General features: G+C 58.9%; 5 protein-coding genes across 5 annotated transcripts; 3 read left to right on the top strand and 2 right to left on the bottom strand.

Moving 5' to 3' along the window:
• Positions 1 to 53: 53 nt before the first annotated feature.
• VTJ83DRAFT_1815 (uncharacterized protein) lies at positions 54 to 1,563 on the top strand (the record flags this gene model as incomplete). Its single annotated transcript, XM_071008016.1, has 4 exons — positions 54 to 113; positions 564 to 682; positions 948 to 990; positions 1,411 to 1,563. 4 exons carry the CDS (start codon positions 54 to 56, stop codon positions 1,561 to 1,563), a joined length of 375 nt encoding a protein of 124 aa, XP_070868355.1.
• A 3,144-nt stretch (positions 1,564 to 4,707) lies between these two features.
• VTJ83DRAFT_1814 (uncharacterized protein) lies at positions 4,708 to 7,988 on the top strand (the record flags this gene model as incomplete). The annotated part of the gene is made up of 4 exons (XM_071008015.1): positions 4,708 to 4,960; positions 5,038 to 6,150; positions 7,043 to 7,774; positions 7,846 to 7,988. The coding sequence occupies 4 exons, from the start codon at positions 4,708 to 4,710 to the stop codon at positions 7,986 to 7,988; spliced, it is 2,241 nt and encodes a 746-aa protein (XP_070868354.1).
• Positions 7,989 to 10,592: 2,604 nt separating this feature from the next.
• VTJ83DRAFT_1813 (uncharacterized protein) lies at positions 10,593 to 12,307 on the bottom strand (the record flags this gene model as incomplete). The annotated part of the gene is made up of 3 exons (XM_071008014.1): positions 10,593 to 11,629; positions 11,693 to 11,778; positions 11,835 to 12,307. The coding sequence occupies 3 exons, from the start codon at positions 12,305 to 12,307 to the stop codon at positions 10,593 to 10,595; spliced, it is 1,596 nt and encodes a 531-aa protein (XP_070868353.1).
• Positions 12,308 to 16,147: 3,840 nt separating this feature from the next.
• Positions 16,148 to 17,385, bottom strand: VTJ83DRAFT_1812 (uncharacterized protein; the record flags this gene model as incomplete). The annotated part of the gene is made up of 3 exons (XM_071008013.1): positions 16,148 to 16,350; positions 16,462 to 17,169; positions 17,322 to 17,385. 3 exons carry the CDS (start codon positions 17,383 to 17,385, stop codon positions 16,148 to 16,150), a joined length of 975 nt encoding a protein of 324 aa, XP_070868352.1.
• A 1,293-nt stretch (positions 17,386 to 18,678) lies between these two features.
• Positions 18,679 to 20,147, top strand: VTJ83DRAFT_1811 (uncharacterized protein; the record flags this gene model as incomplete). The annotated part of the gene is made up of 4 exons (XM_071008012.1): positions 18,679 to 18,786; positions 18,892 to 18,991; positions 19,054 to 19,738; positions 19,886 to 20,147. The coding sequence occupies 4 exons, from the start codon at positions 18,679 to 18,681 to the stop codon at positions 20,145 to 20,147; spliced, it is 1,155 nt and encodes a 384-aa protein (XP_070868351.1).
• Positions 20,148 to 21,397: the final 1,250 nt, after the last annotated feature.

The raw sequence follows: 21,397 nt of genomic DNA, 5'->3' as shown, positions 1-21,397 counted from the left end.
GGAGCTTGCTCGTCAGCGACACGCCGCCATCCGACCCGCGGAAGTCCAAGTGTATGCCACGTATCCGACGAGCCCCAACTGCTCTGAGTGCTTTCAAGTCCCAAGACGACGAGGTAGATATTCTATATCCTGGCTTTCCACGGTCCTTGACCCGGGAACTTTCCGCATCCAACATAGACAAGCCTGGGAGTCGTCTCGGGCTGGGGGTGTGAAATGGTTTGCTGACTGTGTTTTCCCCCTTCCAAGGTTTCCCGTTAGACTCACAGGCAGGTCACCTTTTTTTGCTTACCTTCTGCTCCTCCGGGCTGAGAAATCCAAAATCGGCCTCTTGTTTTTCTTTCGCAAAAAAAATAGGCCTCGCCGATCCGCGCTGCTCCTGCCCCGTTGGACGAGCGCACCAAGATTTTTGTTCCACCGCCTTTTCCCGCGTCATCCCGCGTGCCACGACGCGGGTTCCCTCTTCATTTTTTTTTCGCTTTCTTTCTCTCTTGGACCGAACCAACACGAGCCACCTTTGTGATCCCTCCACGGTCTGGTGGCATTCGAAGCTGACCGGACAAAAGCAAAACCCACAAATCCCATCCGGAGTTCCAACTATTCGAGTCCGGTGTTACCATCGCCACGGAACTCCCTGTGCAAGCCAACCGGCAAAAAATCTCCATTCGGCTGAGGAAAAATCAAGGTACGCCCGCTTCCTGCAGATGTGGCTTGCCTAGAAAGCAAGCGAGCAAGCAGCAGCAGCATGGACCTAAGAGGGACGGAGCGCATCCGATGGGGTGAAGTGGCTGGCTGGCTGGCAAGAAACAAAACCTCCATCCCGAGACCGTCAAGCCTGCATTCGTGCAAATCCACGTCGCATTCGTTGTCAGCCGTCCAACGCCACACTCTCTCTGCCTCTGCCTCTACCTTCTCTGACCTTGGACCGTCCACGCGACACCGGCTTTTAGGCGCGTTCCTTCGAAACACCTATTTTCGGACCCCCCCCCAAAGGTGAGTGTGCACAAACAAGCAAAAGCCTAATAGGGCCCTGGCGTTCATTCCGCGCCGCTTCCTCCTTTCCATCGCGCGCACCCCCCATCACCACCCAGACCATCAACCCCCCCGTCCCTGTCACGGCGCATGGGCGCCAGCAAATCAGATGGTTCTTGGCCGACCATGCCTCGGAAATGCTTCCAGGGTTGGTGTCACAGCCAGCTGGTCCCCGTTTCAATCTCGGCAGTGTTCCACCCTAATCCTCGTTCTGGCTGCCGCATGAGGATGGGTCTGCAAATGAGCATTGCTACCTGGCTGACGCGGGACTTGGCTGATGAGACCCCTTCCATGTCGTCCGTCGCGAACTTTATTTTTTTTTGAACCTTTTATCTGCTCTCTCTTTTCTCTCTTTTCTTTGGCTGACAATTCCATCACCAGCCAACCGTTCGAACAAACCAACCAGCCTCGAAGTTCATCCATCCGATCGGGTCTTTGACGGCAGACCCCAGCACCCGTCAGCATAAACCGGCCCATCCCTGCTTTGCACGCCTGAACTCATCCCCGTTGACGCGACCGCGACCCCCTTGTTGACAAACCCGATATACCCGCGCAGCCGGGACGAGAGGCACACAACCCAACGACGACGCTTCAAGCCCTGTCGAAGTGTACCACACCTCTACCTACCTACCCGTGAGTTACCGTTCTACACGCGCTCGCACCTTTCCGACTTGGTGCATCTGGTCGCGCACCACGTTGAGTCACCAAACGAGATTGTGCGTCGCGTCATGGTGTGCATTGCACCTCGTTGGCAAGAGAAACCCGCTGCACGGCGATGGCGACTCGAGCCAACCCCGGGTTGTCGTGTCGCTCGCTGCCTCGCAACCTTGGGCGATCTGCGAAGAGCAGCGCGCCGTCCACGGCGCTCAGTCAACCGTCTCGGGCGATCTCAGCGCAGACCAGCTGGATGTCTCTCTTTGATCTCTCTGGCTAACTCAACCATCAAAACCACAGACTTGTCGTGCCGTGTCTAGGGCGAACCGCCGCCGTCATTCTCTATGGGACTATTGACCATGGCTCAACACCGGCCGGCTGCGCCCCGCCTCTTTAAGGAAGAGCCGGGCCATGACTCGGTAAGTGTGGACTTTTGTTGTCTGCTTGGTTTTTTGTTCCAATCTTTGCGGCGCAACACTCCACCTCCCATACCCGATACTTCCGTCAATACCCGCACGTCGTCCATGCCAGGCCCCAGCGGTTACGGCTGGATTTTTTCGTCTTGGTTTCTTTGTGGTTTTTTTGAACCCGCACCGGTGCGTTCTTTGCGCTGTCGTCGCCTATCGAGACGTTTATCTCGATGTGCAGTTGCATCGACGAGGGTTTTGATCAAGCTCCTTGCACCCATGTCCCGCGTCTTCCGGATTCCCCTGTCCGACATGGTCCCAAGTGGGCTTCGCAATCGTTCCAGAAAGCTGCATGCCACTGCCGCATCCCTGGCCGGGGGAGGGAGGGATGTGGGTAGAATTGCAGGGGACCGAGCTGTTTCACCACCAGCCAGGGCTTCGGTAGCATGCGACAGGGGATCGCTGCCGGGGTGCCCAACATGCTTCCGCGATGCACGGGAGTGATGCACTTGCACTGCACAAGCGCCGATTGAACAATCATCATCGGGGGCTGTTGTGCATGCACGAGCATCACCCCAAGGCGCACTGCGCTCTCTGCATGTCTCGAGGGCCCGTCAAAAGTTTGGCCGGGGCTACGAGCTTGCAGAATACCAACACGTCGCCATCCCATTTGCCGCCACACGTGCGACCTTGCTTTGCACAGCACGAGACGGGTGATCTCGTGGCTCGTTGTGGCGGGCACCACCGGCGACTCGTCCGCAACATCTGTCGTCTCCGATCCCCAAGTGCAGTTGTTGGGGAGAGGATAGTTGTTGCTCCGTGTCATACTGGCCACCACACCCCTCTCTTATCCCTCCAATCACGGCCGGGAAGGGGAACGGAGCGCGACACAAGGATCGGCTGCCTGACAACGTCTCTGTCCGCGTGCTCTCTCGCGCTCCGCTCTGCCGGTAATTGTCATGTGCAGTCAGTCCGGACAAGCGGCGATCATCCTCGGAGGCGAGACCAGGTGGTGGCCGTCGGCAACCAAGTGCCGCCGACAACGGTTTGTCCCGAGTCAGGTTTGCCTCGTCACTCAAGTGGGTGGTGCGGTGGGGTGAGATTGGGAAGGCAAAGGTGTCTGCGGGGTGACGCCTGTCCCGATCTCGCTGGCCGAACGTTGCGCTGCCCCCGAAGCATCTGGTCTCCCGCCTACCTTGTCGCGTCTTGCAACAGCCGCTCCGCTGGCTCCCCAACGGGGGAATGCCTGGACGCCACGAGCACGGCGATCAGTGAACATTGGAGCTCGGAGCTTTCACCACACTCTTCACATGCACAGAGACGCCAAGCGGTTGTTGCTTTGGGCATAGTCAGGGGAGGTCGGTCTGGGAGAAACTGGGTCGGGATTCGACCTCGTGAAAGCGGTCGAGGGCCCGATTTGGCTGGTCTTTGGGATCGGTGTACCCAGTGGTAAACTTGGCCAAACGACCTTGGGGATCGAGTGGTCCCGTCCTTTCACCGCCCCCCCCCTTGTCATTTGTGCAGAAAAGGGAAAGGCGCCACAAAGCGGGAGGTGCTTCGCTCCCCGGTGGCCATTTTCCTGGCTGGGCATGGGCCACCGTGGTGCGACCAGGCCGTGCGCCCGTCGCCCTGATTGGCCGCGTCTGGTCTCCAGTTCATTCGCCCCCCTTGCCCCCCCTCCCCACCGCGGCTGTGACACGCAACACCATCCACCCCAGTCCTCGTCATTCCCATGGCCCACCCTTTTTGACATTTTTTTTTTCTTTTTTGCCCATTTTTGGACCTCTCTGGGTAATCGGTTTGGAACCGGCCGTTTTGGGTAGACCAACGGAGTCCCCGTCCATCACCGCACCCCCCGGCCGTGTTATATCAGACACGAGCAGCCCGGCACTTTGGCCTTTCGCTTTTCCCCTGTCCAGCCTGCAAGCATTCACCAGGTATACAACCGTTTTTTCGCGTGAGTTCATCCTCACAGATCCTTGGTCGCACAACGATCCAAGCCAGCATCCCCGCAGTTGTTGCCAGTCTCCCCTTTCCTCCTCTCGTCCGTCCTCGTCGCGGGCCCTGCAGGCTCGGCCTTAGTGGGCCTTCGTCTCAGGCGTGGGTAAAGTTGCCTACCGACAACGACGGCGTGCCAACCCCCCCCCCAAAAATCCCACACGCCGCCGACGGGATCCGGCCAGGCAAGGAGATGCGCAGAAGAGGGAGCCCCAGTGGGATTATCCAAACCCTCGGGTGAGCATTCCGAGCCTGTTGCCGGTCCGTTGGGGGTGGGTAGCATTGGGGTTCCCTGCGCCTTTTCGCTAGGAGGCCTGGATCCCGTGTGTGTGGGAACAGAGAGGTTTACCCCCCCGGGCGAGAGAAAAAACCCCACTCGCCAGATGCCCGAGGCTAGCCCACCGTGGCCGTGGGTCCCTCGCCCGTTTTTTTTTCCCAGGGGGTCCGAGTCTACGCAGTACATCCCGGCCCCCCAGTCCTTGCACGCGTCTGGAGCAAAGAAGACCGTAATGCTCGGACGCGTTCGGGGCACTCCATAACAAAAACACACCTGACTCTCTGCACTGTTTCGACTCAAGGAAAACCCTGTATCCCGTCGCAAGGACTAATGGTTGTCTCTATGCAGCACCATCCCCAACAACAGGGTCCGGTCCCGCCTCATTTGCAACACTCCCGGACGTCCAACGTCGTCCATCAGTCTCACCACAGCCCTACGCCGGGTCAGCAACCGCCGCCACCAGCACAGCACTCGACCGCCTACTCCTACCCGCAGTCGAACCAGACCGGCAGCTCGCAAGACCACGGCTTGCCGTATTACGCGCACACCAGCCCCTACAGCACGCCGAACCCGAGCAGCGGATACACGTCCGCAGGTGAGTCGCGTCCTTGAGGCATTCGATGCCTTCGCAGCCAAACAACAAAAATGGGATGCGCGACTGACGCGTACCAGCGGACACCGGAGACATGATGGCAGCCACCATGCCGCGGCCTTACCCGCCCATGTCGTATCACACGGGGCAATCCAACTCTCCTGCTCCCGTCCCGTCGCCGTCGGCTCATGACCAGCAGCGCAGCATGTACGGGCCGCCGTCACAATTACACCAGCAGTCCATGTACTATGGCGCGCCGCAGCAGCAGTACTCGTCCATGCCCCCTCCGGCTACGCAATCGCCGTACGCGCACCATGCTCAGCAGTCGCAGCAGTCGATGGGGTCACCGGGCATGATGATGTCGCACACCCCCTCCCAGCACCAGATGAGCCAGCACGCCCAGCCGCACTCGCAGCAGGGGATGACGGTTAGCCCGCGCCCGGACAAGATCGAGACGCACAGCCTTACGCCGCGGATATCGCCAACCTCGGCCCCGGTGGGCATGGGGAACGGGTCGTCGACCAGCCCGCAGAACGGCGCGCCTCTGACCACCCCCACCACGTCTGGCACTACCGTCAACGCTAACGCGGCGCCCGGCCCCATCCCGGCCACCACCCCGTTGGTTGTTCGCCAAGACACCAACGGAGTGCAGTGGATCGCGTTCGAGTACTCGCGCGACCGCGTCAAGATGGAGTACACCATCCGCTGCGACGTTGAATCGGTGAACCAGGACGAGCTCACTCCCGAGTTCAAGGCCGAGAACTGTGTGTATCCTCGCGCCTGCTGCCCCAAGGAGCAGTACCGCGGGAACCGCCTGCAGTACGAGACGGAGTGCAACACGGTTGGCTGGGCTCTGGCTCAGCTGAACCCGCCGCTCCGTGGCAAGAGGGGTCTGATCCAGCGTGCCGTGGACAGCTGGCGCAACAGCAACGCGGACCCCCGCCTTAGGAGCCGTCGCGTCCGCCGCATGGCCAAGATGAACTATCGCAACCAGAAGCCGGGGTCCGCCACCCCGACCGGCGTCCACATGACCGTCCCCGGCGGCCCGTCCCCGACCGGCATGGGAACACCAACCATGGGAACCAGCGCCGACCCGTCGGGCATGGGCAAGCCGGGCCTGGGCGCCATGCCGCCGCAGATGCACCACCACCACGGCGCCCATCAGGACGGGAGCACTCAGGGAGGAGAAGTCGGTATGTTTCACCAGATGGCCTAAAGAGCGCGCGCGTTTGTCGTTGTTGTGATTGCAGTGTGATACCTCTTCGCGCCTAGCCTGTTTCTTATTACGCGCTTTTCTCCCTTTTTGTTTTTCCTTGGAGTTCTTGTCTTCTCTCATTTGGGTCGTGTTTGGATTTCCTGGGAAAGATATATTGCTCGCGTCTCCTCCCCCCCTTTTCCCTCGACTGTTATATACCGGCTCGCGCAACCTCGCTTATTTCCGGCACATCTATTACATCAGGGGCGACATCAGGGAAAGAAACAATCTGGTACAAAAAAGAAAGATCTGTACATTACACCTAGTTTTCTGCGTTTGCTGTTAGTTTTGGTTTTTGCTGGTTTTCGGTCGTCGTTTAGTCGTCTGGCTGTTTGCTGGCAGGGCCTCCTTGTTGAGCAGCGTTGCATCAGATGCAACGCTCCCTCAACTTCGGCATCGCACGCATCATCAACACACATACACACAACACACACACACACATATCAACCAGCAGAGCACCTTTCCCCATCGAGAAGAACCAGAAGCCCCCAACGACCACTCCTCTCCCTCGTTGCTTTAGCGTCTTTGATAGGGCGCCTGACCCGGGCGAGGACATGAAGGCCCCCTCGAAGATACTTGCGACTCTGTATTTTTCCCCCAATGGCCGCGTTCCGCTTGGAGATTGGCGAGTTGCTACTCAAGCCACGCGTGCATGTACAAATCCCCCTCTTCTCCCGATCGGGTATCACACTTGAAACACACAAAACTGCAACGCGCGCGCCTGCCAAAACGATAACCTGACATGATTCGACGCCTCTGCTCTCAACCCCGAGGGTTGAGGTGATCGTAAGGATGCCGATTGGCTAACGCTTTTTTCCCCTTTCTCTCAGATGATGGAACCTATTCCGATCCCCAACACACCCACCACCACCACCAGCCTCCCACCCATGCCGGGCCTGATGGCTCGCGTCCTGCCCACGTCTTCACGGGCTACGGCGCCTACAACGGCGCCCCCCAGTCTTCGTCGATGCACGGCGGCATGAGCGGCGGCGAGCCCAGCCACGTCGGCACCGCTCCCATGTCGGCCGCTGGTCGCTCGACCCCCACCCGCGGCGGCTTCGACGACGTCACGCCCGAAGACCTCTTCCCCGACCTTCCGGACGTCAAGAAGCGCAAGTTTATCCTCGTCGAGGACAGCGAGCGCAACAACCGCTTGCGCGTGCGCGTCACCCTCGACGGCGTCGACACGCGCGAGATCCCGGACAGCTTCCGCAAGAGCAGCAGCGTGTATCCCCGGAGCTACTTCCCGCGGGAGATGCAATCCCCGCCGCCGAGCGCTACGGGGAGCAGGTTCTTTACAGACGACGCTAGCGACGGGGAGGATGACGGAGTGACGGAGACGGAGGGCCGCGCGGAGGGCCGCGGCGCTCGTCGCCGGGCCAACAGGGGTAGGACGATGGTCAAGGTGCCGACCACGGAGGGGAGGGTCGGGGAGGTGGCGATTCCAAGGATGAGAAAGAGCTTCCGCGGGAAGGAGGTCCGGCTGAATGACTTGGGATATCGCATGGCGTGGTTGCAGAGCAGGGTGTTTGCAGGAAGGACCGTGTTCCTGCAGAGAGCCCGTAAGTTCTCCTGATGGCGGTTGGGTTGGTTGTTGGCAGCAAGGGCGTGCGCTGACCACATGTTATGACAGTCGACTGCTACCGCAACAAGACGCGCAGCGCCATGGAGAGCGTCATGCAGGACGTCAAGACGGCGGCTCCCCACTACGAGACGCGCGTGGGCAAGCGCCGGTGGAACGAGCGCATGCGCTTGGCCGAGGAGAAGGAGGAGTAGGGTGCTCAAGTACACCCTTGCCTGCCTAACCTTGGTCGTGATGAAGCCAACGGGTATGACGACTCGCGAAATGGAGTCACAAAGGGTCGACGGTAAGATTGGAACACCGGAACGAGCGACTCGAACAGGAGGAATGGGACGATGATGGACGACGACGACGACGACGACGACGACAACAACAACAACAACACCAAGAGCAGGACGATCATCTAAAGGGAACGATTACGAAGGGGAAGAAGACCCGTCGTCGTTGTCGTCCCCTCCCCCTCTTCTTGGTCCGGCGCTGGGGTTTGTTCTTCTATGGATCGGGTAGGTCGGGCGGGACGAGGGAGATGAGATGTACTACTCTGGGACAAAGGTGGCGGGAGGGTCACTTCGTTCGTTTGTTCATTTGGACTCTTGGAACTGTTTGGGATGGGCTGTCATTTGTTGGACTGGATTTGATTTCCTCCTGTATGTATAGAAAAGACCCCTGCTCGCCTGGTTATGGCATCGCTGCCTATTCCGGAGCAATCGAAAACAACTAAATATTTCTATGTACCTGCTTGGACCGGAGGGATGGGTGGGTGGATGGATGGATGGATGGATGGACGGATAATGGGTAATGGCGTGGAAGCTGGTCATTGTTTGTTGGTGTTTGTGGGGGGGAGGGATACATCGTGTAAGGTACCTGTTTGTACGAAATGGAACTGTTGCATTTCTGTTAGCTTGTTTGGATCTCTGTTCCTCGCACTCCACAGCCGGCCAAGCTCGTCGTAGTAGCATGGAAGTTGGCCGGTGCTGGCTGGATGGTACAGCATCTACCTACCGTCTCTTGCCACTCAATCAGATGTGGCAGGTCAGATGTGTAGGTGAGTTGGATGTTGAGCATGTGGCCCCCCTTTCATCCTGGGCCCGAGTCCCCATCAGCGGACAAGAGAACCCCTCCACGATCCGACGTTCTGCTATGCTACGTCTCTGGGTACGATGCGACATGCCAAGTTAACCGTCGCCTGCGGACCTCCGCATCTTGAAGCTCCCGCCGTTCATGGGGGACATTGTCATGTCCTACCTCTACAGGCCAGATTGGCCTTTAAGCAAGCTGGAAGTTGGAAGCAAGAAAGTCGCCAGTCCACCGTCACTTCTGTACTCTCCATCCCTACCTGCGTGTTCTCACGGCCGACAACGTTTGGGGTCGGGCCTGCCAGTCGCGTATCATGCTCCAAGTACTACAGTAGAGAAAGACGGCACGGGTAAAGAGGGAAAAAAAAAAGTCAAGACAAAAGAAAAAAACATACAGCACCCGGCATTCGCTGGTCGTCACCGACCCAACTACTACTCGGGCCCTCACAAGCTTAACTAGGGGAGAGCGGACGGGATCCCGTGCTTTCTTGTGGGTATGGCCGTATGTGCTAGCCGTTTGCAAAACAAGCGGCCTTTAAACCCTGGCTGGGCAAGCAAGTCAACCATGGTGCACATCGGAAAAGAAATAAAGACACGGAAATCCTCCAGACTCGAAACTCCATCCAACACTTCATGAGGGCTGGATGGAAATCAGGGCAAAGCCCGTCCATCTCCGGCTTGGACAGCGATGTCAAACCCCTAACCCCGTTCTGCTGCCCGCCTAAGTATAGTAGTATACATACATCTCACCTCAGCACGGACCGTCCCGCTTCAGCCTCGCACAGCCCAACCCCCGACACATTCATCCCGTCAGGGGGGGCGGGTTTCATTCCAGCAGGGAGCCGAACCTCGCATCCATCCATCTACCCACCAGCCCCTGGATTGGGAGAGCAAGAACAAAAACGTAAAGCTGAAACGCCCTCAAGTTTCTCGGAGCCGCCCATTCCCTCGGGGCTCATGCGGATTCACCACAACCCGACCTCCAAAAGCCGCTGAGTATAAGAGCCGAAACATGGTTCCCCTACACAGCTCGAGGACCCCCGCTTCGTCTCTTACACCATGCACCATGTGTGTGAAACCGCAAAGTAGCGAGAGTCGTGTTTCATTTTTTCCACGTTTGGGTTTTTTCCAAGGGTAATTTCTCTCCCACCGGTCACAGACCGGATGGCGAGGGGTTGTTGTATAGCTTTTCCTCTCCGTCTAGACTACACAACACACACACAGCACATCTCGCATTATACACGCTGGGGAGTCTTCTGTGGCACGATGTGATGAACTGAGCTGGTCCCATAAAAATCCCAGATCATCGCCACCGTATCATCAAGAAGGAGAGAAGAAGATAAAGCAAAGAAAAAAGAAAAAAATAGATCAAACAAGAAAAGGGATATCCCGTGAACCCACATCGAGGGGCCGTCATCATCCTCCGACTCGTCCGCCTCTCCCATCCTGCCCACCTGCAAGAACAACACATTTCAACAGCAACGCATGTAACCACAAAATTAAAAAACTAAGAATTTGCCTTCTGCCCATGCTGCAAAGAACAAGATTCCGTACACAAAGGGAGCCAGGCCTCTCTCTCCTGCCGATCTCCAAGGTTCCCGGGTCAAGAGACACGGGCGGCAGGCCCGGTGAGGCATCTCGTGTCAAGCGGGTTCGGACAAGCAGGCAACTCAAGCCAAGGTCGGCCGAGGCAAACCAATGCCGTGGGCAACGGATCAGGGCTTAAACCAAGTCGGAGCGGCATTGGGCTTCTTGAGCGTTGCAGTCAGGGACGGACTTGCCCTGGACTTGGCCCCTGTTGACGGCGTCGGCGCAGGCATTGTTCTGAATGGCACAGGCGCGCTGAACAGCCTCATCCCTGGTGGCGAACGTGAACTCATTGATCTTGAACGGGCGAGAGGGATTGCCAGAGTTCTCGATGGCCGGCGGGGCAATGCCACCAATGGCGCCGGCAGCAGTGGCAACGCCCTTGGCGCCCTGGTTCCTGTTGCCACCATTGTTGTTGTTGTTACCGCCGTTGTTGTTGTTGTTGTTGCCACCATTGTTGTTGTTGTTGCCACCATTGTTGTTGTTGTTACCGCCGTTGTTGTTGTTGTTGTTGCCACCATTGTTGTTGTTGTTACCGCCGTTGTTGTTGTTGTTGTTGCCACCATTGTTGTTGTTGTTACCGCCGTTGTTGTTGTTGTTGCCACCATTGTTGTTGTTACCGCCGTTGTTGTTGTTGTTGTTGCCGCCGTTGTTGTTGTTGTTGTTGCCACCATTGTTACCGCCGTTGTTGCCGTTGATTTCCCGGCAACCACCGCCGACGGCAAAGTAGCGGCAGTCCTCCTGGACACCACGCTGGGCAACAGGCATCACAACGGGCTGGTGGTTGGAGGCGCTGGTGATGGTGCAGACGCGGTAGCAGCCCACAGGGAGGCCACCGGTGACGGTAGTAGTCAGCAGACCCCTGCCGTTTCCGGCGTCGTTCAGACCCTTGAAGAAGGCAAACTTCTGGGGGTCAAGAGGCGTGGTGGGGTTGGTGGTGCCACCAGTATCCTGAACCGAGACGTGAGAATGACCAACAACGAGGCCCTGGCCATTGAGATCCTGGGGAGCCGCGTAGTAGGTGCTAGTAGCGTTGGTGAAGAAACCAAGCTGCATGTTGTTGACCTGGATCTGAATGTCGAAGTTGGTGAGGGGCGGGAGGTTGTCGTTGTTCTTGGGGTTCAGAATCACGGTGGAAATCATCTTGTCGACCGACGGGATCTTGCCCATCGCTGCTCACGAGTTAGCGGGAATACGTCAGCATCGGCGAAGGGGGGTGCGGCAATATCACGTACGGATACCGTTGCAGGAACCATCCCGGTTCTGCAGACCGTTGGTCAAGACCTGGCCGGCGCAGAAGTTGATGAAGTTGGCATTGTCGCTGAGGAAGGTCAGTATCAGAGGACCGATTATGGCTGGGGGGGCAGATTGACGTACGTGGCCGAGTTCACCTGGCCGTCGATAGCGACATCACCCTGCTGGCCGGTGGACTGCGAACCGGTCTGGATGGCATTGGGCGCCAAGCAAGTCTGCGAAGCGCCATTGTTGTTGCCGTTGTTCCCGCCGTTGTTGTTGTTTCCACCATTGTTGTTGTTGTTGCCGCCATTGTTGTTGTTGCCGCCGTTGTTGTTGTTGTTGTTGTTGTTACCACCGTTGCCGTTCTGGCGGTTCTGGTTGTTGTTGTTGTTGTTCTGGCCGTTGCGGTTCTGGCCAAAGTTGTTGCCAAAGCCGTTGCGGTTCTGGCCAAAGTTGTTGCCCCCAAAGTTACCACCGCCGAACTGCTTGTTGGCCGCGTTGAACTCGTTCTGTCGCCGGTTCAATGCCCTCAACGACCTCGGCTGTTGGAGCGAGGCCGCGTCGGCGATGGCTGCCAGGCCCACAAGGGCCGTCACCGCATTCTTCATCAACATGGCGTCTCGTCGGGACGGTAGATGCTCGAAAGATTCGGGAGACTCGGGGGGATCGAGATGTCGTCGAGGAGAGAACAGGCTCCGCAGGAGCTCGAATCGAAGAATCGAAAAGGGGGTGGTTCCAGACCGTCCGAGAAAAAAGAGACAAGGAAAAAAAGGAGTGGTATGCCGTCGACAGCTAGTGTCGAGGTAAAATGGGTTATGTACAAGTACTACCCCACGCCCGGCGAAAGGAACGAATGGAAAAGATGGAAAGAAAGGAAGAAAGAACGGAGGAGAAAATCACCACCGCACGAAGGGGGAACGGGACATGCTGGACAGAAGAAAAGGGCCCCGGAACGGGGAGCGAGATGGCGCCGGGGATATTATAAGAGACGACAGATGTCGGAGACGGACAGGGATGGCACTGCGACGACGATCCGACGACATTGCCAAGCTGTTGTTTCTCCTGCAGCGGGAAGCCAAGCGGTTTCGACGACATCCGTCCCCCCGGCATGCCCCCCCCCGAAGGGACCCCCAGACGGCCGAGCGGCCAGGGCCAGGGCTTGATGGACCAAGCGGGCAAAGGCCGATGGGAGTGAATGAGAAGGGATGGAGAAGAGACGGTTGGATGCGGCGGGCCCCACGAATCCAAAACACGGCGCAGGGGTTATGTCAGAGTGGTCTGACAGAGACCCGGCGAAATGCAACGCGCACAAACAGGGAGGAAGCCGTACCTTGCAGAATTTGAAGTGCATTCTTTCCCCCCTCCAAAACCAGGCAACAGGAAAAAGTCAAATTCCCGTCCAGAAGGCAAGAGGCCCGGCCAGGGAGAGGCGAGAGGTCACGCTCCGATGGAAGTTGCAGCAGTTGCTTTGCCGCGGTTGCAGCACCCAGCACCAGACACACACGGTGCAGGTGCGGAGGTTTCTCCACCCTTCAGCTCCCGGGGGCCGGAACTCATTGGCTCCCGGGCTCACCGCGCCGACCAAAGAGGAAACTGTCCCTTGCAGTTGCGCCCCAGGAACCCGAGAATGCCCAGTATGCGTGGAGAATCTCTCACTGTCCCAGGTCCTCCTGACCGACTCCCTGTTCTTCAACGTTCCCATCCGCTCCGCCTGACCTGGGACCCAGCGCCGCACCCAGCCTAGACACCTCATCACAGGCTTCAAAAACATGATGGAACAGATGCCCCATCCAATCCCCTTTGCGCTCGCCGTCCATGTCAACCTTCTCCCGCCATATAGACGCCCGTCCGCGACATGCTGGCAGACACTGTCGCGGACATGTCAACCCGCCCCGTGGCTGCTGGCCACTCGTTTGGCTTTCAAAACAATGCCCACGACCCGAGCAATAGCGCCAGATCCATCATAGCGCTTGTGCGACGCAGAACGGTTGTCTTTCCGCGCTGGGTTTGCCCAAGCTCTGATGCGGCTCCTGTGCCAGATGCCGATGGCTTGCCCCTGTTCGTCCCGGGTTGGACGAATCAGCAAGCGCCGCCTAACGGCGATCGGGCACTTCGCGTCTCACCAAGCATGAAAACTGGGTGCTTTCGCTCCTGAACCTGCTGGGGGGTTTTTTTTCTCTTCCCGGCTTCCCCCCACACACCTCTGGGGTAACCCAGGCGCTTCAACCCCCTTCATCATTCCTTCAACCGCCACGGTCCTCTGCAGACCGACAGCAGCACCAGATGGATAGTGTATGTAGCCATCGGCAATCGGGATTTTCGCCTACCTGCCTGAACGGCAGTTTTTCAGTTGCCGCACCCAGCGTCGGGACTGCAGCTCGCTTTCAACGGCAGTCGGGGACACGTTCGGCTTGCCGATCGCCGGCCAGCCATCTGGTCCGACCTTGCGGGAACCCGCCCCGGGCCGAACAGCGTGAAGAGAAACGGTCGCCCTCTTGCCGGGAACAAAAGTACCTCGGTCCTAGCCTGGCCAAACGACGACGCTGCGGCCTGTCGGCCTCGAAAACAAATGCACAAGACGACGACGAGGATGACGACATTGTCGTCGTCCGTTTATCGAAAGCTACAACCATCTACCCATCCCATCCCATCCCATCTTAGATCAACACAATGATGTGCAGCAAGCCAGCAAGGCTGCGCCAAGACCTGATGAAACTTGAAGCCCGACCGCACGGAGCCTTGATTCAGCCCATGCTGCAGCTGGTTGACAGCCCTCCCCAACAGCGATCTTGCTACGTTTCGGCCAACCTGTTGGCAGGACCCAGCGCCTTTTCTGCGGGTTCTATTCGTATACTGTGTAGTAGTTGAGCTCTTCGGGTTTCCAGGATGCGCAGTGCCCTGGTTCGGCCGAAAGAATGATTCAGGTACCCTGCCAGCTCCAGGGGAGGAATTTCAACCCAGCAAACCGCCCCAAAGCGAGCATCGCAACTCAATGTTGCATCGCCAAAAAAGCTGTTGTTTCTCCATGTTTCACGAGGTCTTCTCCACACCTCGGTTTGGTAATCCACGTGGTATCGTGGCTCAGCAGCAGCGGAAGTTGAGATGACGACGTGACGATAGGCGAGCCTGGGGATTTGGCCTTGGGCCTCTGTCTCTCTCCTTTGACCGTCAAAGCTATACATACGGCTTGGGCCTGTGGCCCGGGGATTACAGACTCGGGGAGCCTGATTGAAACGAAATCATCGTCGAGCTGTACACAGTACACTGCCTACATAGCAGGTACCAGGTGCACAAGAATGCTGCAACAAGGGAGGAAAGGAACGGCAGAGATCGAAGATCCTCTCGCAGCATGTCATTCTTCAATCCCCTCCCCTTCCCCTGGACCCTGGGTTCGGTACCTTTCTTGCCAGTATTTCGTTAGACCGCCAGCTGGGGAATCGAAAAGACGGTGCTTTACGTACATGGTACAACTTTGGAACTTAGGTAACCGGGCAGTTGCCATGAAACAAGCGCACGCGCCAAGGCCCCGGAGGTCAACCCCCCTAGGGGATCATGAGACGATGCAACGCTCCTCAATGTCCCTCGAATCTCTCCCAAAGCCCTTTGAAACGACGCGAGACGTTGGCCTTTGAGCCTTCTAGAAAGCACAAGATCACGCAGCGTCGTCTCGTCTGGTTTGGCCGGAGATGCCATGCAGCCCGGCCGGGCTGGGCTGAACGAAGCTGAGGTTGTGCTCAATGCTGCGTCTCTGTCCCCTCCCCCCCCTTCGTTGTCGACGTCACAGCTGGGGGGAGAGTAGGAATTACGGCACCGAGGGATCGACAGAACAAAACACGAGTCTGAGGCCCGGGATTGCTCGGCACGAGCCAGTGCCGTCCTCGCGGGCTCACCACAGCAGAGCGAGCGAGCGACGGGCAGCGTCGCATCAAGATCGGCGGCGGCGGCGTCGTCGTCGGGGGGGGGGGAGATCAGACACATGACACATCGCGCGCTGCTCGCGCGGGACACGTCTTGTGCGGTTGGCGTTTGTGCGTAGGGCGGCGTGTTCGTGTCCGGGGGGGGGGGGGGGGTTCGCTTGCTGGCCTTGCGTGCTTCGGAGATGCTTCTTCGCACCCTCGGGACGACCGGCGCCGGCGTCGTCACAACTTGGTCACATCCAGGACGGGGTTGCCTCGATTGTCCGGGCGCTCGCTTGTCTGGTCAAGCAGGGTAGCGGGGATCCGGATCACGGTGATCGATCGCCCTCGGCCTTGGTGTTGGTACTTGGTCATAGGGCGGAAGGGCGTCTTGGGTGCAAGAAAGGTTGATTGGGGATCGCACGAACATATCTTTCATCTGAGCTTTCGTCGGACGAGTTTGGCCAGAAGAAAAGAGATCGGTCGAGCATGGCCGTGGTGGATCTTACGACTACGTAGCAGCTGGCTTTCTACAGACCCGAGAACGCAAGCGCCCCGCTACAGATCGTCCGTCGGCGGCCTGCCGTCGCTGCGCTTGGCCTCCTCCTCGCCCCCGAGGATGTCCTCGACGATCATGTCAAGCCAGGCGGCCAGCCGGTATCCCGCGCGGGCCACCTGCAGCTCGACCACGGGCGCCGCCTTCTCGTAGTACTCCCCCCCGAGCTCCTGGCCGTGCATGTGCTCCGGGTCCGAGGTGAAGACTGGTTGGCGATCGTTAGCCCCCGGAAGGAGAGATGTAGGTGGGTAAGTGAAACACAGAAGGGATGGAGAAGAATAAAAAAAAGAGAGAGAGAAGAAAAGACGCTGCTCACCATGGCTGCACACAATCGCATTGCTCTCGCTCGCCCACGCCATCGCCGTCGAATGCGGGTCCGAAATGTTGGTCGACCTCAGCCACTCCCCGGCGGCGGCGGCGTACCTGCCGCCGCGGATCTCCCGGGCCAGCTCGTCGGCCCAGCGCCGGGCGCCCTCGTACGGCCGGCGGCGGATGCCGCCCACCCACTTCTCGGCGATGCTCGTGTCCCACACGTGGTGCAGGTTCACGTTCCGCCCGTCAAAGACGACGGGGATCCCGTTGCCGCCGCGCGCCACGTTCTCGGTGTGCAGCGGCTGGTGGATGTCGCCGACGAAGTGGACGACGAACTTGGCGGCGATGGCGCGCTCCCACGCCGGCAGGCCCGCGGCGGCGGCGGCGCCGGCGCCGGCGAGGGCCTTCCGGGCCGGGTCCAGCGCCATGCGCGCGGTGTAGTTGCGCAGGGCGCTGACGACGCAACCGCGGTCCTTTTTGCAGTCGCGCTCAAAGTCGACGCCGCAGGCGGACGGCGGGGCGTCCTTGGCGTCGATGAAGTGGAAGTCGGACGAAAAGCGGCCCCATCGCGTGTAGCGGACCGAGTCGGCCCAGGTGGCGACGCCGGCGAGGTAGTGCGGGGTGTCGTTGCGCAGGAGCGCTTGGAGGTAGGCGGTTGTCTTTGGGGAGACGAAGTCGCTGGCGAGGTAGGCCGTGGTGATATGTCCGAAGCCTGGCCGGATGGTAAGCAAGGGGGTGTAAGAGCGAGGGCGAGGTGATGCTTGTGCGTCACTTGACGTTCCCAAGACTGACGGTGAGGAAGCATGAGAGGAGCGGTGGATAGAGATGGGGGGGGGGGGGGGGCAAGTCCAGGGAGAAACGCACCACCCCATGCCAATGCGCCAGGCGCGACGGCTGCTATTGCGACGGCGAGTGATGAGAGCCTCATTGTCGTGAGATCTCTTCACTCTTGCTCTGCGGGCGGGCGGCTGATGGCGATAGGCGCCCGATACGTGATTGTACCGCCGCTCTTTCTGCTGGTTAGGTGAGATGGGAGGGAATCTGCTCAAGGCTGCGATCCTTGGACTGCCACAAAAAATATCTACACCCTACAACAGATGGAAGCACAACTTCTACTCTCTGTCAAACAGATGGGGAGGGGGGGTTCCAAGGCTTGTGATGTTGGACGCTGAGCCGCCAAGCGCGAGCGAGACGCGGCGGTCAACCCCATGATTGCGTTGGGTGAGGCGGAGACGAGGCTGGGCCATAAGCGGCGGCCTTCCTTAGGTAAGGCATCCCAGGGACCTTGCTGAGGGGAGCCCGCCAACCAATCATCATGCCCAGGAAGGCTCACATGCACCGTACGGAGCATGTACCTACTATAGCTCAGTAGTTACCTGGCGGACTTGGCAGGCCATGGAGGACTGGTATGGGGAGATGGGCAATTGTCTTTAGGTAGCCTTGATAGGGGACAGAGATCGGAAATGAAAATGATGTTGCACACCGAGAAGAGGGCAACGTTGACAGCCTTGTAGGTTTTGCTTGTCGTCCCCGATTCCGCTGATGAACTAGTACTGTGTACTAGTATGGGCCCATCTCATGTGCGAGCACCGCCTCCAAGGCCGACCCGGGGAAACGCAATCGGCGCCAGCTGATTGGCCGCCTGCCTCATGCAGCGTCCCGCTCGTGTGCGCACCGAGCCGGATGCATCCCGCCGATAGCTTGTGGGGTGCGTTATCGCGCGCATTCAATGTCACCAACAGAGGCATCACCTGCCCGGATGCTTGAGTTGCATGTGAGCTCACCGGTGGTGTCCAACGGGCGCGGCCAAGGACTCCGTTCCAGCAAGATAAACATCTGGAACATACGGGTGCCTCTGTACTTGGTGCTGAGCTGCTCCTCAGCTTAGAACGCTTGGCCACCCCAGGTTTTCCCTTTTCGGAATAGATCGCTTATCAGCATATCGCTGACTCTTCATGGACCCCACGATAAGGACCGACCTGGTGACTTCACTCCGTTTGAGTCTCTGTTTTGAGCGCGGAGGCGAGGCGCCAATTCTCCCACCTCCCCAGGCCCAGAAACCCGCCTCGTCAGCCAACCGGCTTCGCGTATGGACCGTCGTCGGACGTCCATCCTGCTATCCAACATCCTCCCGCTACCCGCGCCCACCCCCTGAAAACCTGTTCCGGGGCTCGGCCTGGTTGTGCCATCTCCCGCGGCTCTTGTCGACGCTGTCGCGGCCATGGCCGAGGTCATCGCCGATCCACCCGCCATGGAAACAACGCCCTTTGGCGAGGCCCTGTCGGGCGTCTTTGGCAGCGTCAGCTTGACGGCCTGGATATGTCTCTTGGTAGGATACCGCCGCGCCGGCCTCGCTGCGCTGGTCGCAGACACCGAGGCCGACAATCCTTGATGGCAGGGCCGATGGCTGACCCACCACGATCGCACGCCACAGCTCCCGCAGCTCATCACCAACTACAAGACCAAGAGCGCAGACGCCCTGTCCATGAAGTTTCTGTTTATCTGGCTGGCGGGCGATATTGCGAATCTGTCCGGTCCGCGGTGCCCGTCGCTTCCTTGCCCTTGCTCTCTGGCCGTGCGCTGACCGAGCCCCCAGGCGCCCTCTTCACGAGCCTCGCCCCTTCGACCATCGCGCTGGCCTGCTACTTTTGCGTCGCCGATCTGATCCTCATCACCCAATGCACCTACTACAACACCATCAACGCCCGCCGCCGCGCCCGCCACGACCAACATCAGCACCACATCCATCACCACCACCACTCGAGGCGCCACTCCTCCTCCTCCGCCACCGCCGTTGCCGAGGATGATAACGACGACAACGACCCTGGCCACCCTACCGCCTCGTCCACAACAGAACCCGCCACCGAAACCGACCCGCTCCTCCTCTCGCAACCACGCCGCCCCCGCGCGGACTCGGGCGGCCTACCCGGCTCCCACCGCCGCTCGCGCCGCCACTCGGGGCGCTCGCGCCGCGGCAGCGCGGGAAGCGCCGTGCTCGCCGACCCGCTGACGCGCATCATTACGGGCGAGGCCGAGGGCGAGGAAGAGGAGGGGCGAAGCTTGTGGATCGCCAACACGCTGAGCCTGCTTGCGGTGTGGCTGGTTGGCGTGGCCGGATGGGTGGTGAGCTATCAGATGGGAGCGTGGGGTGGTGTCGGAGGGGACGCCGGCAGCGGCGGCGGTGGTTCTGATGGCGTCGACGGGGGCGAGGAGGGGGTGCAGGAGCCGATGAGGGCGATCGGGTTGATGCTGGGGTATGCGAGCGCCGTGTGCTATCTGTGGTATGTTGTCTCTCTCTTTTCTTTGCTTCCCTCCCCTTTTCCTCGCTTACCTCCCCTTTTTTCCTTTTCTCTTTTTTTTTTTTTTTTTTTTTTTTTTTTTTGTGATGTGCATCTTTCCGGGGCTGACCGTCCGTCCGTGCCTCGCAGCGCCCGCATCCCGCAAATCATCAAAAACTACCGCGAAAAGTCGTGCGAAGGGCTCGCCCTGCTCTTCTTCCTGCTGTCGCTGACGGGCAACTCGACCTACGGCGCCAGCGTCCTCGCCTACTCCCAGGAGCCCGACTACCTCTTGCGCGCGCTGCCCTGGCTGCTCGGCTCGCTGGGCACCATGGTCGAGGACTGCATCATTTTCGTGCAGTTCCGGATTTACTCGCCCAAGAGGCAGCCCAAGGCTGCTGCGGCGCCGTGAGGCTGCATCTCGAAAATCGGGGACGATCAGATGGATGGGAACCGGGCCGCTGTTGTGGCACCCGGAGCTGCGTTGATGACGATTCAATCCTTCATGACCGATCCATAGTAGTAGGGCCTGGGGGATTGTTAGAGGAGGAGGGGGAGGGGGGAATAGGACACCTTCACGGATGGGCATAGCTAAGGTACTCATGGATTGCGATGAGGGAAGGAACATGCATACCACCAGAGCAGGGACGGGCTTTGCACGGGTTTTTGTTTTGTTTGTTTTTGGTATTCGTCTTCATGGGTGGGATTTCCTACGACAGGGTTTGGCATGTCACTGGGCGTCTGGGTTCAGACTGGTCGCGACGGTTCTATGTAGATTACCAGCATCATGGCAGACCAAGGATTCGCTGTGGGCTTGTTGGATGTGTGTGTGTGTGTGTGTGTGTGTGTGTGTGTGTGTGTGTGTGTGTGGAGCTTGTTTCCTTTGGGGGGGCTCAGTCTCCTCTTGCTAGTAAGAACCTGGTAACCATCCGAGTTGTTGAGTGCTGTTCTGTTGGGTGTCAGCTCAGAGACGACTCTGTTGACCCAAGTTCATGGAGATGAGTCCCTGCCAAGGTTCTACAATCTGGGGTTGGGTCTGGGGGGTTGGTCGCCAAGGGATGAAGTCGGTCATAGCGACGGTCGGCCAGGGGAAGCCGGAAGAATCTCACCACTCATTCTTTGCCATTCAACTCCAACCTGTACCTGGGCTGGAGACCGGATATTCCACCGGTAATAATAATCCAGAGAATCAGGCACAATACACCTTGGGGGTATATTTTGGGATGGCAATGCCTTTTTGAAAAAAAAAAAAAAAATCCAATCCGCCCTGTGCGGTGGTGGTGGTGGGTGGTGGTGCTTGTCTTCAACGACGGACCATCAGGGGCAAATCCCTTCTGGTTTCAGGCTTGAAACCCCCGCTCGGCGGTTACGGGTTGCGGGCCCAGGGCCACTCCCATGCCCGCCCGGCGGGGAACCCAGCCTGGTACCTTGGCCCGTAGAGCATAGGTGGACCCGACGTGCAACAAGCGAGTTTCAGACGCGGCGTCGGCGTCGGCGTGCAAATGTTCAGTCCCCAGCCCAAGGTAGCATTGGTCCCTTTTGGCGCCGGCCGCTATGGCTGGCGCTTCTGACCTCCTCCACCTCAGTCTCTTTCTTCTCTCTTTCTCTCTCTCTCTGTCTCTTTTTGTGATCTCTGGTAGATTGGTTGCTCGCAACAACGTC

The sequence above is a fragment of the Remersonia thermophila genome, chromosome 2 (genome assembly GCF_042764415.1).
Source record: "Remersonia thermophila strain ATCC 22073 chromosome 2, whole genome shotgun sequence".
Classification (NCBI taxonomy): domain Eukaryota; kingdom Fungi; phylum Ascomycota; class Sordariomycetes; order Sordariales; family Chaetomiaceae; genus Remersonia; species Remersonia thermophila.
This window is presented reverse-complemented; position numbering and strand designations above follow the sequence as displayed.